The 20,801-nt window shown below is 44.1% G+C and overlaps 1 protein-coding gene across 1 annotated transcript in view; it reads left to right on the top strand.

Annotated features, from left to right (window-relative positions):
• Positions 1 to 336: 336 nt before the first annotated feature.
• The window catches only part of SMU1 (SMU1 DNA replication regulator and spliceosomal factor), a 61,338-nt gene continuing 40,873 nt past the window's right edge, over positions 337 to 20,801 (top strand). The window contains exons 1-5 of the mRNA XM_086961692.1: positions 337 to 483; positions 11,406 to 11,616; positions 16,956 to 17,108; positions 18,326 to 18,436; positions 19,823 to 19,951. Coding sequence (XP_086817818.1) covers positions 458 to 483; positions 11,406 to 11,616; positions 16,956 to 17,108; positions 18,326 to 18,436; positions 19,823 to 19,951 — 630 coding nt within the window. The 5' untranslated portion in view covers positions 337 to 457. The remainder of the gene's footprint in view (positions 484 to 11,405; positions 11,617 to 16,955; positions 17,109 to 18,325; positions 18,437 to 19,822; positions 19,952 to 20,801) is intronic.

The raw sequence follows: 20,801 nt of genomic DNA, 5'->3' as shown, positions 1-20,801 counted from the left end.
GAATGGTATAGGAGTTGTTATAACTTATATCACATTCCAGACTTGAGCTCCATCCCCGTCTTTTGAAGAGCTACGGCTGAAAAAAAGCCTGAGTTGACGGTTGTTGACATGCGTATTTTTTTCGTTTCCTTTATCTCCTTCATCCGCAGGACAGCCAAGACCGAGCAGACCCTTCGCCCAGGACTTCAAAATAACTTCATTGCTCAACGATTTCATCAAATGACCGATTAGGTTAGCGTTCTAGTTCTTTACTAGACCGCTCTGACTTAGAACGCATGGACGACCATAGAGATGTGCGTGCTGTAGTCATTTGTAAGAAAGAGCGCCCGCATGTTTTGATCCAACGGAAGTAAGTCGCCAAAAAGCGGAAGTTGTGATTGAACGCGCCGGAAGTTAATTCCTGGAGTAGTGTTGTCGTTTCTGAGCTGCTGGCACTGCTCCTACCGAAGGCTGCAAGATGTCCATCGAAATCGAGTCCTCAGAGTGAGTCTTTTCAGGGGCTTCAGAAGGGTTCGGTGGTACAATAGCGCTTACTGTAGGGGCGGGAGGAACCGGGGGTTGGAGATCTGGTTGTAGTCACCTAGTGCTTGCCCAGTACCCTGCCAAGGTTCTCTGCACACTGACGCTCGGTCTCAACATCGAGTTGCTATGTATGTTTGCTATATCATTTAACTTTCCCTAGTTTTGACCACTGATCAGACATTAGACCGTGCCACAGACAGTCCTGGCTTTAAACGTTTTACCCTTCGAAGTGTAGACTTCCTCTTAACTGTTGGTGGCTGAAAAGCTAGGGTCGCCGCAGCTGTCATATATCACACGTCAGTTGCCTTATTGCTCCACAGTGTTTGTCACAGATAACCCCTTGCTTTGATCAAGTGTTCGCCGTCTCTTCATTAAAATAACTACACATAGTTAATAAACGCCTTCATTTAACTTGTCTGATCACATTCTATTAATCAGTTCTTGAAATGTGCAGCAAGTGGGCTAGCTTTCCAACTCTACATGGATATAATAACAGATGGCCACTAATTGATCAGTCCTCATCCTCAAAACACCAATATAAACTGTCTGATAGCTTAAAAGAACATAACTTTTAAAGACTCTCCATTTCTTGGTATCTCAATTTTTGGTCCTCTGAGTAGTGTTAGCAACAAATTGCGCCTTGGGGCTTCTAGAGAGCTGAATAGACACTTCGATTACTTCCTTTCCTATTGTATAGCAAGAACTCTAAATCTTTTTTTGCGGGGATAATCGGGAGGTAGCTAGGTAATCACAGTTGCTTTAATAGTGGTTGGCATGATTTAACGACTTGGATCTGCAAGAACCATTACCCATCCTCCCAATTTTGCTATTCAGTGTAAGACATAATCTGTCCGTACCTTTAGCGATCAATTAGTATTCAAATATTTATTGTTTCTGGCACTTTAAATTTCTTTAAGCACTTTAGCTTGAACCTTCGGGTATATTTGTATGCTAAATATGTATCTGTATCAATGGCAGATCTTGGCCGTCAATCTTCACTCAAGAAGCTCTACATTTTTGTAAATTGTCACCAAGATACATATTGTAAACAATCAGACAATCTTAGAAAACCTGTTACTAGCTTTTGTTGCAATCTAAATGCCATTACCTTGTTGAATTTTAAAGATATTAGGAGCTCATTTTGTTTCATGCTTTTCACGCGTGGTCTGCTCTGCACAATGTGTTGTCTATTATTAGCGCACATTTTATATTAAAAAACCTTCATGCTTGCATAATTCTTTGTATCTTGCACTTGGCACTTTTATGGTCTTGAGTGTCTAAATAAACAATTTAAAGCCTAGCTTCGACCTCCACTGCATTGTTTCTACCAGCACACCTGTGCCCTCTTCGTTGTTTTGGGATAGGAATTAAAACAACAAATGTAATTACTAAACTCTCTAGCTTTTTCCTGTTCTTGTATTAATTTCTACTCCGATGTAATTCAAGCGTAGACATATGCTGTGCCAGCTAAGCCCGTTCTGGCACTGAGTCTTTGTGTTTTGTCTTATGCATTTTTTTAAATGCATTTAAGACATCGCATGGTGTCATATTGATGTATGGAGTATTTTTATATCGTGAACTTATCCAACAGGCAGCGGGCTGCTGTACTGGGTTAAAGGTGAATGCACAGTCAATCAGCGATTGGAGGTATATATGGATTCTGTGGAGGTGGATAATTACTATGTCATGATTTCGGGTGTTATGTTTTTTTAAATAGCGTAGTCTCTTCTGCTCTTTTCTATTTTGGAGCAATGTTGGTGTCATCCTGATGGATCTGTGGATGTAGTTCAAGATCCTCGGAACATAAATGGAGATTGCCAGTTGCTTTGTTTACGAGTCTCATTGTGCCCTGGCTGCAGGTGTTGCAAGAGTCACTGTAAGATGTGGGCTTGTCAGTCCAAGTGGCAGAGGTGCTCAGGAGTCTTATAAAAGTAAGAAAGAGGAACCCCTAGGACTTAAATGGACTGGTAGTCTGTGACGTGGTCAACAGAAGGAGTACGTGGCAATTCTTCAAGACCTTTAAAGTTGAATTCTAATCTTCTCTGAAGGGACACTATTTAGGAAAGATTCTTCTGACCCAAAAACTCGTATATTGTTCATTTCTATCAAAGTGAGAATACGTTTTTATAAAATTAAAGACCTAGTCCATCGTCAGTCAGGGCCACCAGTGGATGCGGGATGTGACACCTTTTAAATTCACAAAATTGTGTTGCTAGTGTGCACAGACTTCACACCCACATGCTCCACTCCCGAACAATCAGAACCAGGTAGGCAGACCACTAGCACAGGCCTACTTGCAGCTGGAAATGTTAAAGAAAAAGATCGCCATCAAATAGCCTCTGTCAAGGGGCCAGTTGGGTATTGCACCAGCCACCCACCGTGGAGCACCACCTGATGATGAAGCATGCCACCTAGGTGGATGGTGGTCTACGCATCTTGAAAAGGATACTCCCTGGGGCCGCAAAACAACTGAAACAAGTTCACACTATTGACTGTGTTTTCTAAGTAGCACCTTGCAAAACATCAAATTTTTTGGTTTATGTATTAGTGAAGGGAGGATATATGATGTACTGATCGCTTCCTCTTGTTCCCTTCTCAGTTGGCCATATTACTTTGAGCCTTTGATGAGGCATTTTGTGGCATGTAGGGCACACTAAAGGAGGCCACTGTGGAGTCTGAGATGCCCTGCAGCAGAGCTTTGTCACTGAATGGTTGCAAGAATAGAAGGGTTTGAACAGTAGTTTAGAAGTCGTTTTCTGAGAGAAATCAAATGTTTTAGTTTCTTAAGTAGAGATTGCATATGCTAGCCATTTTGGGGTTCTTGGTGTTGGTAATTATGCGTAATGGCTGTTCTAGGGGAGATTCAAGTGACTTATAATTAGATAGAAATTGTAGTTCATATCTGTTCAGGTTCCTGAAGTGAGCCTAATTTTGACTAGCTGTTGTTTGTTGCACTTGGTAAACATTAGGAATTCTGTCTTGGTGGTGTTGAGCTCCATTCTTGAATTTCAGTGCTCTACACCATTGACTCTTAACCTGTTTGTTGAAGGACCCCTGGGGGTCTGCTTAGTCTAACCAGGGGGTCTGCGACTATTTTACAAAATGAAACAATATTTCAATAAAAATATATAAGGCATAAACAAATAAAGAAGCAAAATTGAAAATGCGAAAAGTTTTCTATGCTTGAAAGTGAATTAGACAAAAAAATTACATTTTGAGCATTTGTGTGGAATATCCTAGATTTTCTAATTTTGTGTATTGTTTTGAGGTTCAAATCTTATGACTTTCTTAGGGCAGGGGTCCTTGGTTTCCAATAATGACTCGCATGGGTGTCCCCGGATTCCAGTAATGATTCAATGTGGGTCCACAAAAGTCAAAATATAAAGACCTGCTCCTCTACATGCTTGGTGCAATGTTGCCAAAGCAGGAGAGTCCTGTGTTGATCGCCTTGATGAAGTTTTTTTCCTTAGGTAGGCGTGCATGTGTGGGAAAGTCATTGATAAATGCTTCTTTTGTGGGGTGCCAACTTTTGCACAATGTAAGGACATAGGGAGGCAACTCACTGAATAAGTCTGAAGGATTATTTTGCTGATCCAGTAGCCAAAGCCTCATTAGTAACAGGTTGCCGTTCACCGATACAAAGGGCAGCGAATGGGCCTTAAATCAGCTGAAGGGGCACAAATGGTGATTACAAGCCTAGCTTGTGGAAATGAATAGCTGCATTGTAATTATTATTATTATTTTAACTTTTGTTTATTGGCATTTAGTAACATTGAATAAACATTACATGTGTACTTCCATCATACATATCTCCATTTACTGTAGAACCTTAGAACCCATTTGTGGGCCCCATCTGTTGCCTCTTTAACCCGTCGGAAGAACATTGGTGTCATGCTCGGACTACTCAAACACCGTTCTTCTCACCTTCTCAATGCCCCTAGTTTGTGGGTAAAAACTGGGTTTGGGGTGTTCATTTCCCAATGCTGTTTTCTGGGCCAGTATTGCCCGATGTTTGCGACATCTGCAGTGTGGATTCTACCCCGCTTAAATTTGACTTGTATGTGGAGTTACCGATCTTGACGTGTTGAGGGGCCCTAAGCCAACAATAACTTCAGACTGTGACTCAGGAGAAGGTGGCAACCATACTGGGATGATGCCAGCATCGTGGGCTCATTGCCTAACTACATGAGGGAAGGGGGAGGAAAGGGGGCCATGGCTGGGTTACTGGGGAGAGAAAGGTAGAGCCAGGGAGAGTGCCCCAATGTCCGCCCACCCTGTTGCTCACCCCTCTACTACTCCGTTTCAGTAGTCCAACTCTGCCTAAGTGCAACCATAGGTAAACATAGGTAAAACTTTATTTGCATAGTTACTTAAAACCATTGCAATGCATACAATTAATACAACCATATTAAAATGTTCCATATTTAAAAGTGAATGCTCCCTCATGAGCGTCGCAACATGACCTTCAAAAGACGTTTCAATGTCAATACAATTTAAATGTCCCAGATGTTTTTGTCTTTACTGCTTGTGAGAGGTTGTAATCCACTGTAAGATTTATCCAATCACTTAGTAAAATTTCCCCCATAGCGCAATGGACTACAAAGTGACGATCAGTTTGGCATTTTTAAGCGAGCTGCTTCGAGAAATTTAACTAACCTAGTGTTCAGTTGTGGTGCAACCAGTGTTCACCCAGCCATAGTGTCCTGTTCAGGTGACTCCCTATGCCCAACGTCAGCAATGGCTGCAGAACTGGATGAGTCAGGTGTTCTGTGCCTCCCTGTCCCCAGAAGTCCCTGAACATCTGTGAGCGTAGCTCAGATACAATGAATTGGCTCGCTGGGAGAGCAGTCTGCGCCATTAGGTCCGGCAATGGGATGAGGGCGCCCAGCGGGTAGCAATTGCTCGTTGTCACTATTTCCACCTCTGTCCAGGGGCTCAGCTGGCTAGTTTTGAAGTTTGTAATCAGTTCACAATGCGGAAACCACACCAACGGTAGTTCAGGCTGTAGAGTGCCCTACCCTCCGCCCGCCTACGAAAGTGACACCAACAGCTCAGTTCCCTTGCCAGGAGGAGTGCTGGCCTTATTATCCGCGATGCAGGCTGCAGCAGCTTCACAAGCAATGCCCCCTTGTTACTCTAAGCCCCAATCCGGCTGAGTTCTGGCAGCCTTGCCCCAGCCATCCTATGGCCCATCAGATCTGCACTGCCAAGTGATAGAGCTTGAAGTCCGGGACCCTGAGTCCTCCCTTAAGGGGTGTGCGGCAGAGGATCGCGAGAGAGCCCCGCTGACGGCCCCTGTCCCATATTACCCCCTCAGAAGGAGGTCCACCCACTGAAACCATGATGCTGGGACCCACACCGGCAAGTTCACAAAGTAATAAAGCAATCTTGGGAGCATGATTATTCTGGAGAGCGATATGCGCGCCATGACTGGAAGCTTCAAAGAGCGCCAGAAGGAGGCACAGGATGTCCTGAACCATGTCTCCTTTCCCAGGCTTCCCACGCACAGCTAGCAGGATTGTGGTAGATTTGGATACCGAGATATTTAAATGTGTGGGGTGCCCAGAGAATGTCCAATGGGCAACCGCTAGGTCTTGGGGTCTCGTGCATCACAGGAAGAATTCACCGTTTGGCTCGATTTACGCAAAGGTCAGAAAAAGTCTTGTATTCCTGAGGGAGTCGCAAGACAAGGCTAATATCTTCCTCCCCATTCTTCAGGTAAATCAGCATGTCATCTGCGAAAAGAAAGATTGTCTTTCTCCAACTACACTGCGATTCCCCTACCCCGGCACTCTGTTTTATTACATTCTGACAGCGGCTCAATAGCAATCCGAAAAGCAATGGGGACAGTGGACATCCCTGTCTGCTTCCACAGAAGATGTCCTATAGTTCCGACTTAGTGCGTCCAGTTTTCACCCTAGCTGTTGGCCTTGCATACAACAGACATACCCAGTTGGCCTATCCCTCTCCCAGCCCCATGCAGAGCTGAGAGAGGGATGGGCCACTGCATGGGAAGTCTCACTGCATGGGATCAAAGGCCTTTTCCAGGTCCACAGACCTAATTGTGGTCTGACCAATCCCTGCTGTGGAATATATGGGACGGCCGTCTGAGGTTGAGGGAGGTGTTATGGGCTGGGAAAAACCCATTCTGGTCCGCATGTATGAAATCGGGCTTAAGCGTCCCTTGCCGACAAGACAGGACCTTGCTCAGCACCTTGATGTCGACATTGAGCATGGAAAGCGGTCGATAATCCGCCGTGCCAGTCTTGGACAAGGTTGTCTTGGTGGTAAGGTGACCACTAGGGCCTTCCTCGTCGAGTCCGAGAGTCACCCCCAGCTTGGATGCCTCCTTATACAGGGCATCAAGTTTCGGTGCCAGTGTTGCCACGTATTTCGTGTAAAATTCCAGAGGGAGGACGTACAGCCCCAGTGACTTTCCAGTGGCCATACACTTGAAGGCAGCTCGTATTTCTGGGACGGTTACTGGTCCAGCTAACCCCTCAGCCTCTCCTGCCGGGATCCTCCAGAGTTCTATCCTGTCCAGGAGGACCCTGAGGTCCTCCAGCCAGTTCAACCCTTGCGGCCCATACAGGGAAACCTAGTAATCCCGAAATGCTGTGTTTATTTTTACTGTGTAGTACAGCGTGTACCCTCCCCATGTCACCAGACTAGTGATGATTGTACCCCTTCCCTCTGGGCAGACCAGCGAGGCCAATAGCTTTCCCAGTTTCCCTTCTTCATCGTGGGCAATATGTTCCCTATAATTATGGCACTGGGGGAGTTTTACAGCTGTGTTGTACTGTTCCCTGACCTCGTAATCTAGGGGGAGCCTCAAGTTCTGTACCCAGCGCGTTGTCTAGTTGATGTAATGTGACGTCTAATTAGGGCAACTCTCGGTCAAGCTTGTGAAGAATTCTCGCTGTTCAGCCTTTACAGTACCCACCCACATCAAACTTGAAGGCTTCACACTCCACCAGGCTGCTTGAAGCATGTAATATATAGCAAAATACAGCATCCTCAAGGGCTGCTTTGTGCAGGCACCACTTAGGAATCGCCCACGCTCGTTTACTGGCTGATCCATTACAGTATCTAGCACGCAATTTAAAATATCCCGCAAGCAGCAGGGCCTCCTGACAACTGACTCAACTGCATCAATAGGGAGCTCAGAAAAGGGGATGATCTTGGTTCAGGGTATATATGCTTCCCAGCCACACAGCCTACCCTCCATCAGAACATATCTACCTTTGTTTTCAGTTTTGACTGTTATGGCCTCAAAGGGAACTACCTCTCTTCCCCAAATAAGCGCCCTTCTTTAGAACGCAAAGTATATAATGGCGTGTATCTGACCACGCCAGCAACGTTTTAGTCTATCAGCCTCTGCTCTTGTGCGGTGGGTCTTCTGCAGTATAGCTTTGTGTACTCCCCGTCTTTTGAGGTAGATATATATTTTATCCACTAGTTTGCAATTGTCTGCTTGCAACAGGTCCAGCTCTGCTGCCACTGTGCCAATCTCTCGTTGTAGCGTGGTCTTCACAGTGGCGATGGCTGCAAGGATTATGTCTTGTAGGGGTTGGGACAGCTTCTCCAATAACTCCTCCGCCGGATCTTTCTCACCCTCACATGACTCATGGGTGGGATCCTAAATCTTAGACAGTGTCTTGCCCATCTCTGTAGCCTAATGCAGAATGTAGTCTGCCCTCCAGTTGTCAGCAAACTCCCCTCAACAAGCATGTGACTGTTAACGCATCGCACTCTGTCGCTACTCACCTCTCAGAGGCCAGTTGGCTGCTGATCCCTGCAGTTTGCCAGCTGCTTGGCGCAGAGGTCAGGCATCGACACAAGCACCCCCGAAACGCCTGGTCTCTCCTAATATGTTATTGCTCAAGTGGGGGCTCTCAGCACTTTCAGGTGTGTCCAGGGGGCGTCCGAACACTCTAGGTATTGCCTCCAGGGCATATGACCAGACCTCCCAACTCCTCCACGGAACCTGTCCCTCCTGCAATCCGCTAGGGTCTGCAAAACTGTAATTGGTTTAATGATTTTTCATTCTTGTATCTTCGTTTAAGTGCTTATGTAATGTCTTCCACAAATGTATTGTATTTTAACTGCCATGTGCTTTTTAAGATATTTCATATCGAAATAAAGCTTTGTACAAAAAAAAAATAGGGAGCTCGTTTCACTACCTAGGGGTACTCCAAGCAAACCACTCCAATATGACCTTGGACGCTGATCAATTAAAGATCTTATTATCTTGCGCCCGCTTCTCTATTGGGCTCGTCTGTGGCGTACACCTGAGCTATCTAGCTACGCAGATGGCCTCAGAGAAGTCATGAACATGCAGGGGTCCCATAAAATTGTATGGCTTACTAGGATAAAGAAGCTTTTATTGGCTATTGGTTTTAACATTGCATGGGAGACAGGTGTATCAGTGTCCTGGAGATCAAGAGAGCTTATTGGCTATGGGTTGATGTTTAAGATTCCAGAAATACCAACCTGGGCAGGTTGACAGATGAGTTCCGATTACACAAGACAGTACATCGTCTTGAACCCTATCTGGATTTCATTAGGAAACCCAGAGACAGGGCCTTATATATTCAGTTCAGACTGGGAACTCTTCCGGTTCGTGAAAGCACCTGCAAGTGGAAACCCCCCAACCAAACACCTGCCAATTGCCCGTTTTGTACTGATGCACCTGAAACCATCCCACATTTTTTCTTCGTATCTCGCGCCTATAGCAAACCTAGGTCGAAATGGTTAAGACCTGTCTGCTGTCTGCTTGAGACCAAGAATCATGCCTCTGCCCTTAGAATCTTGCAGACAGATCCTAACACCACCCTAGCCTGTGGGGTGGCCAAATTTCTTAGTTGGGCATGGGTGATCAGACTGAAAGTCCTAAGATAACTTTATAAGGCGACTGCTTTTTAATCATGTCCAAAGCTGTAATTGGTTTAATGATTTTTTATTCTTGTATCTTCGTTTAAGTGCTTATGTAATGTCTTCCACAAATGTATTGTATTTTAACTGTCATGTGCTTTTTAAGATATTTCATATCGAAATAAAGCTTTGTACAACAAAAATGTTATTGCTCAAGTGGGGCCTCTCAGCGCTTTCAGGTGTGTCCCGGGGGCGTCCCAACACTCTAGGTCATGCCTCCAGGGCATATGACCAGACCTCACAACTCCTCCACGCAGCCTGTCCCTCCTGCAATCCGCTAGGGTCTGCAAAACAGGTTCCTCATGTGCTTCCAGCCCCCTCTTGGGGGAGTAGAACGGGGAGGCTCGATTGGACTGCTCTCAGGCACTGCGTCCCGCTGGTACCGCTATTCGCGGGCACTCAGCTCCTTAAGCCATGGCCTCGATTTTACCAGGTGCTCCAGCCCTTACTACTTTTCTCGGCGCTGCCTGGCCTCTGTATCGGTTCCGCCGCTAAGGGTCAGCTTTGAGCATGCTGTGGGGTGCCCATATGCCAGACACAAGGTTAGGAGCACCAATGCCCTTCGTAGGTACACCTGCATGATATTTATTAGTCAGGAGGGACGAGGAACAAAGTGGTGAAAAAGGCAGGTTTTAAAAAAAAATTTAAAAGAGTTAGCTGACTTCAGTACCTAATAATAAAAAAGTGCCTACCACTTTTCAAACTGCAGTTTTTTTCGGGTTCAAGTCCAATATGTGACCAATAAAGTAGTACTGAATATTGTTAACTCATTTGTGGAAGAAAAGGACCGCAGAATGAATGCCCATTGATGCATTTGTTGGACAGATGGAAGGGGCGCAAAGTGCCTCAGGTGCTTTTAAATGCAGTCACTGTAGTGGTAGCTTCTTGTGGCATTTGAGAATATTTGTTGATAGAAGATGTGATCATTTTCCAGGCCAGTCTATAGTGAATAGCAGTGAAAAAGTTGGGAGATGATGGTATGTCCATTCATAAAGATGTGAAAATGGATCAAAATAATAGGATGTGGGGATGTACTGTGCAAGCCCAGAGGTCTGTTTATGTCATGGTAGCTAGAGTTTTCCTCCATAAAAGGACTGGTTTATGATGGGTATGGATGTGATCAAGATGATGATGTGCTCTTTCAGGGTTTTTATGCCAGGATGTCATTAGGAAATGTTTTCCCGTGGTCGCCTGCAATGTATAGTGGTGGTGGTTAGAGTTCTATGTGAAAAGAAAAAATACTATTTCATGATTAGTTTTCCCATGGGTTGCTGAAGGTGTTTTCATTTGAGGGTCGGATATTTAGTTGTTTGCTGTTGGGACATACGTCCTCTTCATAACTAGATACAGATTTGCTGGCCTGTTTTTAATGCGTTTTTCTGGCTTGCTGTTTTGTTTTGCTCCACTTGACATGTATGCATGCCTTGTGGAGGCACTCCATATTATTTTAGCTTTGCCAGACACACAAAAGATGATTGCATGAATGCTTGCAAATATTCTATACCTCTGGCAATCATGCTGGATAGCATTCAATGCCATTGTTTTTCACCAACTCTGCTGCTCTAGACAGAGACCGGCATTATTAATTCAGTATGAAGCCCGTTCTTCATGGGATCAGTCTATCCTGGACTTCAAGCTAGTCGCCCTCCAGAAATATATTTGCTCCTTGAAACACATTGTTCTACGGTTGATGTGTGCGTTGCTAGTGGTACAACATTTTCTTTCATGTTGCATACAATATAATTATTTAGTATATTCAATTCTATTAGTGTGCAGTAATACCAACACCATGAATTTAGCATCTTTCTAGATCAGTAGAGATGCTCGCTTGCTGCTGCTAGAAATATGTTAACGTTTTTCTTTAACAAGTCAAACATACACGTTTTTTGATATTCATGAATACTGTTTGAACAAGAGCAAGTAATGAAGTGTGTTTTCCTTTTTTTCAGTGTTATACGTCTTATGATGCAGTACCTCAAGGAGAATGGCTTGCATCGAACTCTCGCTACACTACAAGAGGAAACAACTGTATCTTTGAATACTGTGGACAGTATAGAGAGCTTTGTAGCGGATATCAACAGTGGTCATTGGGACACAGTTCTACAGGCCATACAGTCACTGAAACTGCCAGATAAAACACTCATAGATCTGTATGAACAGGTGTGGTGCTTCATTGATAAGCATATCTTCTGTACAACTGGTGTTTACGTGTATTTCTTCAGTGAGTGTAAATGTTTAATGTTGTATTTTTGCATTTATGTTGTAGTTAATCACTTGGGTCACATCAGCTTTCCTGTGTTCTCAAGCATGCAGAAAAGTAAATAAAAGAAACTATTTATTGGCTGAATGATGTTCACGGTCTTAGTTTACAATTGAGAAAGAGTGGCCCAATTTAAACCTACCTTAAATGTGCGCTTCAGTGCATCCTGTTTCAGACTTGCACTGATAATAGTTGAGGCAAAACATTCTGAAACAATTGATTAGTGTAGCTATCGGCCATAAACCCATCTTCGCTACTGTAGCGGGGGGGGGGGGGTGATAGTAAAGGTTTCTTGTGAGTAATCGTGGCCTACTCCTGACGTTGGTGTGACCTGATAATTTCGAGAAGCCTTATGAATCCTGCCGTCAGAAACCTTGTCAGTCTCCTCCGCTAAGTTGCTGCGTTTTGTTCCACTTTGGAATAGTGGAACGTGTATGCAACTCTTGTTTCAAAGCTGGTTTTCCTTACCAGTTACACAGTGATCACTAGAGTGGTTGTTCAGCCTAGTTTGCAAAACAAAGAGCCGCTCTAAACGGAAGCATAACTGGATATATATGCTCATCCCAACTCTAGGGTAAATGTGCAACAGTTCTGTTGTGACAGTTTACTGCTGTACAAAACCCGCCTTCGTTTTAAAGCACAGCCCATCACCACATCATTTTCCCTACATATATTGTAGACAAAAGACTGCTCTAACGTGTTCTTCTACTCCACTTTTTTTTCAGCACCTACTCCTCTCCTTGGCTGCAGCAACCATACTTCAGTTATTTCAAAACGCCTTGCACCAAAACAGCTAGCAATACACAAGTCGTGACATTGACATTGTGCTGCCCATTTTATCTCTTCGCATGCAAGTTGCTTTATTCTGACCAATACAGACATTCACAGGATTTCTTTCTAAACTGCTGCAGAGGGTTATATGTTCTGACTTGAATCGGACATCATGAAGTTATTTGCCCTTGTGAGCTTGCACTCATAAGCATGTTTAATATGTAGACACAGTAAAGTACAAAATGGACTCAAGTTTTTGTTGTGTGGTTTAGGGGAGCAGTATACGTTCATGTGGATATTGTTTTGTGGTAATTGTATTTAAGCAGGTGGTTTAACTATTTAATGAGTAACAGCCCTTTTTTTTAAATCCAGAAGTAGTAGTATATAAAGAACAAGGAATGTCCCTGGCTTCCCTGTTCCTTAGTCAGAAAGGGTAAAGACACGCGGTCTGGCTAGAGCGGTTCTTTGCAGTAACTTTATTGGAATCCTCTCTGGTCAAACTTCGAGTCCTATTGTACTTTACAAAATAATTGTTTTTATTTGTTTGATAACACCTTTCTACTATGACATTTGCTTTTGATATAACTGTTTAAACATAGACTATGTTAAACTAATTATTGACATTAGTTCAGTTAAGACAATGATTGCAATATGAAGATCTGTCTTCTAAACCTGTGCAATTCACTTGATGGCATTGGAGTGCCCTTTTGTAGATCTCATGCTGCTGTCTGATTACGAAAGACCTACGCGAACCTGCAGTGGGCATATATATTGCCTATTGCTTATCATTGATTGGCTTTATTGTTACTCTCCTTTGCTTGCTTCTTACTTAATGGCTCTCGTTTTTCTTCTTTTATTTATCCCTCCCCTGGAGATTAGTCTCCTGAACTACCTTTTAATTGGATGACTGACGTCCTTTCATTCCTCATTTTTTCTTTTTGGTTAAACAATACAATAGAGTGCTCTATCCCTTGCATCCTTCTGCCCAGCCCCGTATGTCTGTCTTCCCCTGTATACTGCTTTTCTCCTCCTCACTCCCCCACATCATCCGCTCCTCCATCGATTTCCTAAATCCTGTAGTCCTTTTTAGGGCTCGCTAATTATATCCCGCAGGGATTAATAGGCGAGTTTATAGCAGTTGAAACAAACTCTTGACCAAGGGCTTTGGCAGGCGCATTACTCACAGTGCATGTTCCCGTGCACGTGCTTGCCATTTGCTCCCCCCCCCCCCCCGCAACATCGCATCAGACCCGCCACAGCAATGCAGAGAGCTTCAGGCTTCAAAGGAATGCTCTACCCCGCCCCCTCTGCCACTTCACGTGCTCCGCAGAATCAGCCCTCCTCCCAGCGCTGCCTGTCCTTCAAAAGCAATTCACGGCAACTTGGTTTGATATCCATTGATTGCCGTCTACGATCATACAGGCCTCAAAATGGGGGATTCTGAGTCACACTTTCCGGTTTGTGCAGAGGTGGAAAAAGATCCTTGTCACAGAGAGCTAATGTCAGCGAGTGCGCACATTTTACAAGTACAAGAGAAAACACATGACTGTTTGTTTTTTTTTTTAGCTCTATCTTTTATCCAACAGTTAATTCATACCCACAGTCCTCTTTGATCGGAATCTCATTTCATAGGCTGCTTGCATTCCACCTTTATTCGCTCTCCCCCTTCATCATCTCATTAATTCCCTCTTTTGTCCACTTTTAATTCCTACTCATTTATTTGTATGCTTATTGTCTTTTTCTTTTACCTTCTTTTTGTTACACCTTTTCCTCTATTTTTGCATTGCATGCTAATTGAAATTGCAGCCTTTTTAATCCACTTTTATTCCTTCTTGCTTTCTTCCTTTTAACTTATTTTTTGCATCTTCTCTTAAGCCAATTAGATTAATTCATATGATCCCCTGCTCCCCAGCCTTCGTGCCTCATGCATGTGTATGTATTCCTTTTAAAATCTTTACTTTGAAATCTTGACTGTACCACAAACCCCCTGTCAATCCTGCGTTCTCTCTTTTTCTCTCATCCTTCCTCTCCCCCTCTTTCTCCCCGCATTCTCTTTCCAATATCCTCGGCTCTCTCCTTTTCTTACTCTCATTCCCTCTCTTTTTCACTCTCCCCTTTCGCTCTCCGTCCTTCTTTCCTTCTCTCTTTAACCTCAGCTCCCCTCTCTCTCTATCTCTCACTGTCTCTCTCTTTGCCTAGATCGCCCAAACTCAATTACAAACGCCTCTAATAGTGCTCCAGAGCCTCGCAGCAGAGAAGGCGCTAATTATATGGCACCAATGCATGCGCCCCACAGCTCAGACCCCATTCCTGTCAGTCTCCCAGCCACTCCGGTGCGGCCAGCGCCCCTCCCCTTAGGCCCCTGCTCCCTAGCTCCTTTTGGCACTCTCTCCTGCTGTTTTCCATCTGCCCACTGACCCAATTTCCATATAAAAGGATTCCTTTGAGGAGGTGATGCTGCCCTCGCGAGCCCTTTGATTCCCAAGCCTTCAATGAGGCCCGGAGTCATTGCATTGGGATGGCATGAATATGTTAAACAATTGACAGACCTGGGTGGGTAAAGCCCCCATACACCACGTCCCGCACCCCCAGCCCCAAACAAGCCTCAGAGATTAAGCCCTGCTTTATCTCTCAGGCTACAGGTGATAAAAAAAACCTCTAGAACTTGCTCAAAAGTGAATTCAAAGCATCGACAATCTTTATTTGTTTTCAAGACTTCATTGTTTTTTTTTTAGAGGGTGTCAATTGTTTCCAGTATCTGATGCCATTCCAGCTCCATTGACCACCTGGGGCCATTTTAGAGGGTTGAGTATGAGGGCAAAACACACCTGAGCTGGGGCCTCAGGGCAAAATTGTATGGATGCCAGAGTGTGTGCTTTTAAACTAATCTACCACAATATAACTGGAGCAAATGTATAGAATGATTTTCTTGGGAGCACATAACTAACCCCAAATAGCAACCAATAATTAATAACAACTAGATTAAGCAGTAAACCTGCGTTCCAGAGTAGCGTGCTACTCGGTGTAAATGAGTTCAACAGATCGACCAAGAGTAGTAAACACTATATAAATCCACCCTCCGACTCCAAATCCACCCTCCGACTCCAAATCCACCCTCCCGACTCCAAATCCACCCACCGACTCCAAATCCACCCACCGACTCCAAATCCACCCACCGACTCCAAATCCACCCACCGACTCCAAATCCACCCACCGACTCCAAATCCACCCACCGACTCCAAATCCACCCTCCGACTCCAAATCCACCCACCGACTCCAAATCCACCCACCGACTCCAAATCCACCCTCCGACTCCAAATCCACCCTCCGACTCCAAATCCACCCTCCGACTCCAAATCCACCCTCCGACTCCAAATCCACCCTCCGACTCCAAATCCACCCTCCGACTCCAAATCCACCCTCCGACTCCACCTCCACCCTCCAACTATACCTCCACCCTCCAACTCCACCTCCACCCTCCAACTCCACCTCCACCCTCCAACTCCACCTCCACTCTCCAACTCCACCTCCACCCTCCAACTCCACCTCCACCCTCCAACTCCACCTCCACCCTCCACCTCCACCTCCACCCTCCACCTCCACCCTCCAACTCCACCCTCCAACTCCACCCTCCAACTCCACCCTCCAACTCCACCCTCCAACTCCATCCTCCAACTCCATCCTCCAACTCCATCCTCCAACTCCATCCTCCAACTCCACCCTCCAACTCCACCCTCCAACTCCACCCTCCAACTCCACCCTCCAACACTCAGGAACACCACCACGTCACTCGGGGACACCACCACGTCACTCGGGGACACCACCACGTCACTCGGGGACACCACCACGTCACTCGGGGACACCACCACGTCACTCGGGGACACCACCACGTCACTCGGGGACACCACCACGTCACTCGGGGTCACCACCACGTCACTCGGGGACACCACCACGTCACTCAAGGACACCACCACGTCACTCGGGGGACACCACCAAATTACTCGGGGACACCACCACATCAGACTATATGAGCAAACATGACTCACCATATGTAACAGGACATACCTCTTCCATGACTGCTGTACTGGGGAAGTTTCCATGGCAACTCACTAAGTCCCCACCAAGCTAATCACTCTTTTGTATATATAGCACTTCTCACTCAGTGTTAAAATGTTGTGAGCAAGGCGGTCCTGCCGCCGAAACGCGTCAAGCTATCCGTATGGAATAAAGACCACTTTTCTTTGGTAACCTGATCCCACGGTGTCAGCGCCTGATTTCGTATGACAGAATCCAGTATTGGAAACTATATATATATATATATATATATATATATATCTGATGCTGTGCAGCATCTTCAAAAAGCATTGTACTTTTTTCAAGAAGTGTTTGAAAACATGAATTTTACTCCTATTTTGTATTTAATTGCTTTTTTCCACTCTAATGTTCTCCTTTTCTTGTTGTTGCACAGGTTGTTTTAGAACTCATCGAACTCCGTGAGTTGGGGGCAGCTCGATCACTGCTCAGGCAGACGGATCCAATGATCATGCTGAAACAAACGCAGCCAGAGAGATACATTCACCTTGAGAACCTTTTGGCAAGGTCTTACTTTGATCCGCGTGAGGTAAAGTTACTGTAGTAAAACCACAAATTTAGTACACACCCTCTGGCGATATGATGCATATAAATAATTAACTTTATGAAAAATAATTCAAGCAGCAAATGGTTTTAATTCTTTTAAAGCACAGTACTAGTCCAAGCACCACATTTTGACTTGGATAACACAGACCATATACTGGTGGCCATTACACACCTCCACCCTTTCAATAGCTGTCTTTCTCTATGTAGGAGCCCACAATATTCTTCTACGTTTTCCTCATGGAAGAGGAATCAAACTGCTTCTATACACGCGTTACTGTCTTCAGTGTCTTTGTACCACATGTTACAGATTTTTAAAGATGTTCATAAGCTCTGCTGGGGGTATAGTCAGTAGAACTCCACTGCTGTATTTTGAGGCGTATTTATAATTTAATTCCTTATCTTAGCCAGCGGTGCCCTGGCCAGATAATATAATAGGTCTGTGCCAATGAGGCCATGCTTGCAGAACTCCAGAGAGCCATGCTGTTAGTTTTGTTGACTCAATGTAACTGACTGTATTTGACCTAACCAGTGTACAGTCAAGGGAACTTTCTCCTCCTTTACTTGGCTTTCAGCCTTAATTGTGTGAAAGCTCAGCAAATGAGTACATCTTTTGTGAAGTGTAAAACTGAGGGTTTACTAACCTTAGATGAATGCCTAAAAACACAGTTTGAAGCCCATTTTTATTCATTACTAACGTTACTAAGCCTTCAGTAACTATAACTCATGCCCTAAGGTAACTATAACTCGCGCCCTCGCCAATCACTGCTAATAAACCCCACATATTACATCACTCATGGCATCTTCTATGACATCTTTGATAGTATCACTGCAACATTTGTAATGAAATTATTGATGAGAGAACTGCATGGTGGGAGCGCCAGTTAGTTACCTTAAGGTACGAGTTATAGTTACTTGAGATAACTTAAACTGGTGTATGTTTTTTTTTTCTTCTTAGTTTAAAACATTACTTTGTTACTGAACATTGCACCTAACTAGAACGTTACTTTAACCTTTGGTATTTTGATAGAAAAAATATATATATATCTATATCGTTTTATCAGATACAACTAGACTGGTTTGCCATGCTTATTTTTTAAAATGTTCCTCTTTCATTTATCCTTAAAAACATTTCATCCATTTCAGGTTAATGTTAATTGTTCACCTTTTTCATTATACATTTTTACCCATTTGCCTCTGTAGGCATACCCTGATGGAAGCAGCAAGGAAAAGCGAAGAGCTGCCATTGCACAAGCTTTAGCAGGAGAAGTTAGTGTGGTGCCTTCATCCCGTCTTATGGCGTTACTTGGGCAGGTAACCGATTCAGTTGTAACAGTATCATGTTCTAGAATGGCTCAGATAAGCAATGCCACCCTGAGATGTTCGACTGTTTGTGTTTCCGTCAATGCCTTTGATGTTCTGGCAACCTGTTAGAGGATCTCCTCACTTCTGTTGTTATTTTTGATGGGACATATACTATATAAGTGAGAGGCTGTGTCCAAAGCATACCCGAACCATAGATGAACATGAGGTAGCCTGAAATCAGTCTGTGGCAAGATTGTTGGTGGCACCTGCTTATAGTCACTGGGCAGTTTCTCTTTCCTATAATCTCTACCAGAAAACCATAGATAACTGTGGGTCTTTCACCCCTTCTCGTACTCCAGCATTTTCATGTGTGATATGCTTCTTGAATTTGGAAACTGTGCAAAAGTACATGGTGTCTATGTTTGCACTAAATTGGTCCCAGTGCAATATGCCATTTTCCTCTGTGAATATATATTTAAAAAAAAAGTTTGTTGTCCTGGATCCCTGCTCCAAACTCCATTTGAACTTGTTTCAGACTTTGATTGCAGCTAGGTGAGTGGGTTGGAAACTACTATTTTTTTGTGAGATGCTGAGCCATTCCGCCTCACCTAAAGTGATACATCACACCTTCCTTCCACGGCTACCAAAAAACGAGGGCATAGAATATACATATAATACCCAACTAGATACTTCTCATACTGTTGCCTGACATCTTTGCCATATTGACTGCCCAGTGTTCCGAAATGCAGTTAACCCGAAGACTCATGAATTCTGCTGAGAAAGCAGATTTCCACTCATTAGATTACACCGGCTTGGATTTAAACATCTAATTTAGATGTATTTACTTTTAGCTGGCCTAGTTCTACCTGTCAATATAGACAGACGTTTCTTATTGGTGCTAGCTCTGCCTGGTCATTGAGTTTGTGCATTTTTACTGACTTGTTGTACTTGGGTTTCTAAGGAGGACTAATGCTGGATTTAATGCAAGTCTTTTGCGCCGAAGACCTCATTATGTGCCCGCAGACTATATATTTTTTCCAGTAGAAGTAAATCAACCTACACCACCAGAGTGGTCTAAGCTCCAAGGTTCTCCTTATACCAGTAACACAAATTATGATCTGATAGGTGGGTGGTATCTGGCGAGTGGATCGGTCAGGAGCACCAGTCCAGGATTTTGCCACATATTCCACAAGGTTCAGGTCAGCCATAGAAGATTATATCACCCTCATCCATTATCTTTTGACCCATTACCCACGTCTGGATTAAAGCCACCCTGGAAGGGTTCGAGCAGAGTTAAGAAAACGCAGGCTGAATATATACCAGTTTTGTCTATAAAAAGATAACTGGAGAGGTGAAATAACATCTTTCTTTTTCTTCTTTGCCCTTTTCTTTCAGGCATTAAAGTGGCAGCAGCATCAAGGTCTGCTTCCTCCTGGTACGACCATTGACTTGTTCAGAGGTAAAGCTGCTGTTAAGGATGTGGAGGAGGAGAGGTTTCCAACTCAGCTCAGTAGGCATATTAAGGTGAGATTCCCCTGAAAACATTCACTTCTGAGCTGTACCTTCCCTTTTATTATTTCTCATGTGCTTTTTAACTTGTTGCTATGATTTTGTCCTTGTTAGATGTTTGATATATTGTTAAGTCCCGCCTTACAGGTGGTTCAGAGCACTCTTAGACAATGTAGGCACCCATAAATTCTGAAAGAATTTAAAGTTCACATGAACAATATGTATCAGTGGGTCTGCACTTCAAGGTAATTCTCTCTCGGTGGCGGTTTAAGCACTTATGTTGATCACTTGAATGGCCTGAACAACCAGTTTCTTCATGTAATTAAGGTGCATGACGCTAAAAGCACGTTCACATGGAGGAGACTTTCAGTCTGCCATGCATTTAAATGTGCACTGAAATTGAATCACTGACTTCACCTTCTCCATCAGCATACAAAGTGGGGCAGTAGCTTCTTGCTGGCCGAATGATTAATCCTGAAGAAGGAACAAAGCTATTATGTATAAAGACCCCACCCCATAGTATCCATCCATCGACCAACAGTTAGCTAGCCTTTCCATCTCAGAGGTTACATCATCTCTACATTGAGTGCCTGTACAACCCTCTGATATGCCTAACTGCTCACCCACTCTACCACAAAAAAGTGAGCATTTGGGGTGTCATTTGTGTCTCTGTAAACCAGTTTGGGTTTGACTGGACTCTTTACTCAGTGTACCTCTTTTTGGTCCACTATATAACGAGCCAGCTTCCTAAATGTAGCATCCAAATTTTCTAAATAATCACCAACAGTGAGTAAAAGATTATTCATAAGTCTTCTGGTTAAAAGTGTCCTAAATTCCTTCCTTCAGCCCGAAAATATAATCGCGA

This window comes from Lissotriton vulgaris, chromosome 3_1, assembly GCF_964263255.1.
Source record: "Lissotriton vulgaris chromosome 3_1, aLisVul1.2, whole genome shotgun sequence".
NCBI classification, from domain to species: domain Eukaryota; kingdom Metazoa; phylum Chordata; class Amphibia; order Caudata; family Salamandridae; genus Lissotriton; species Lissotriton vulgaris.
This window is presented reverse-complemented; position numbering and strand designations above follow the sequence as displayed.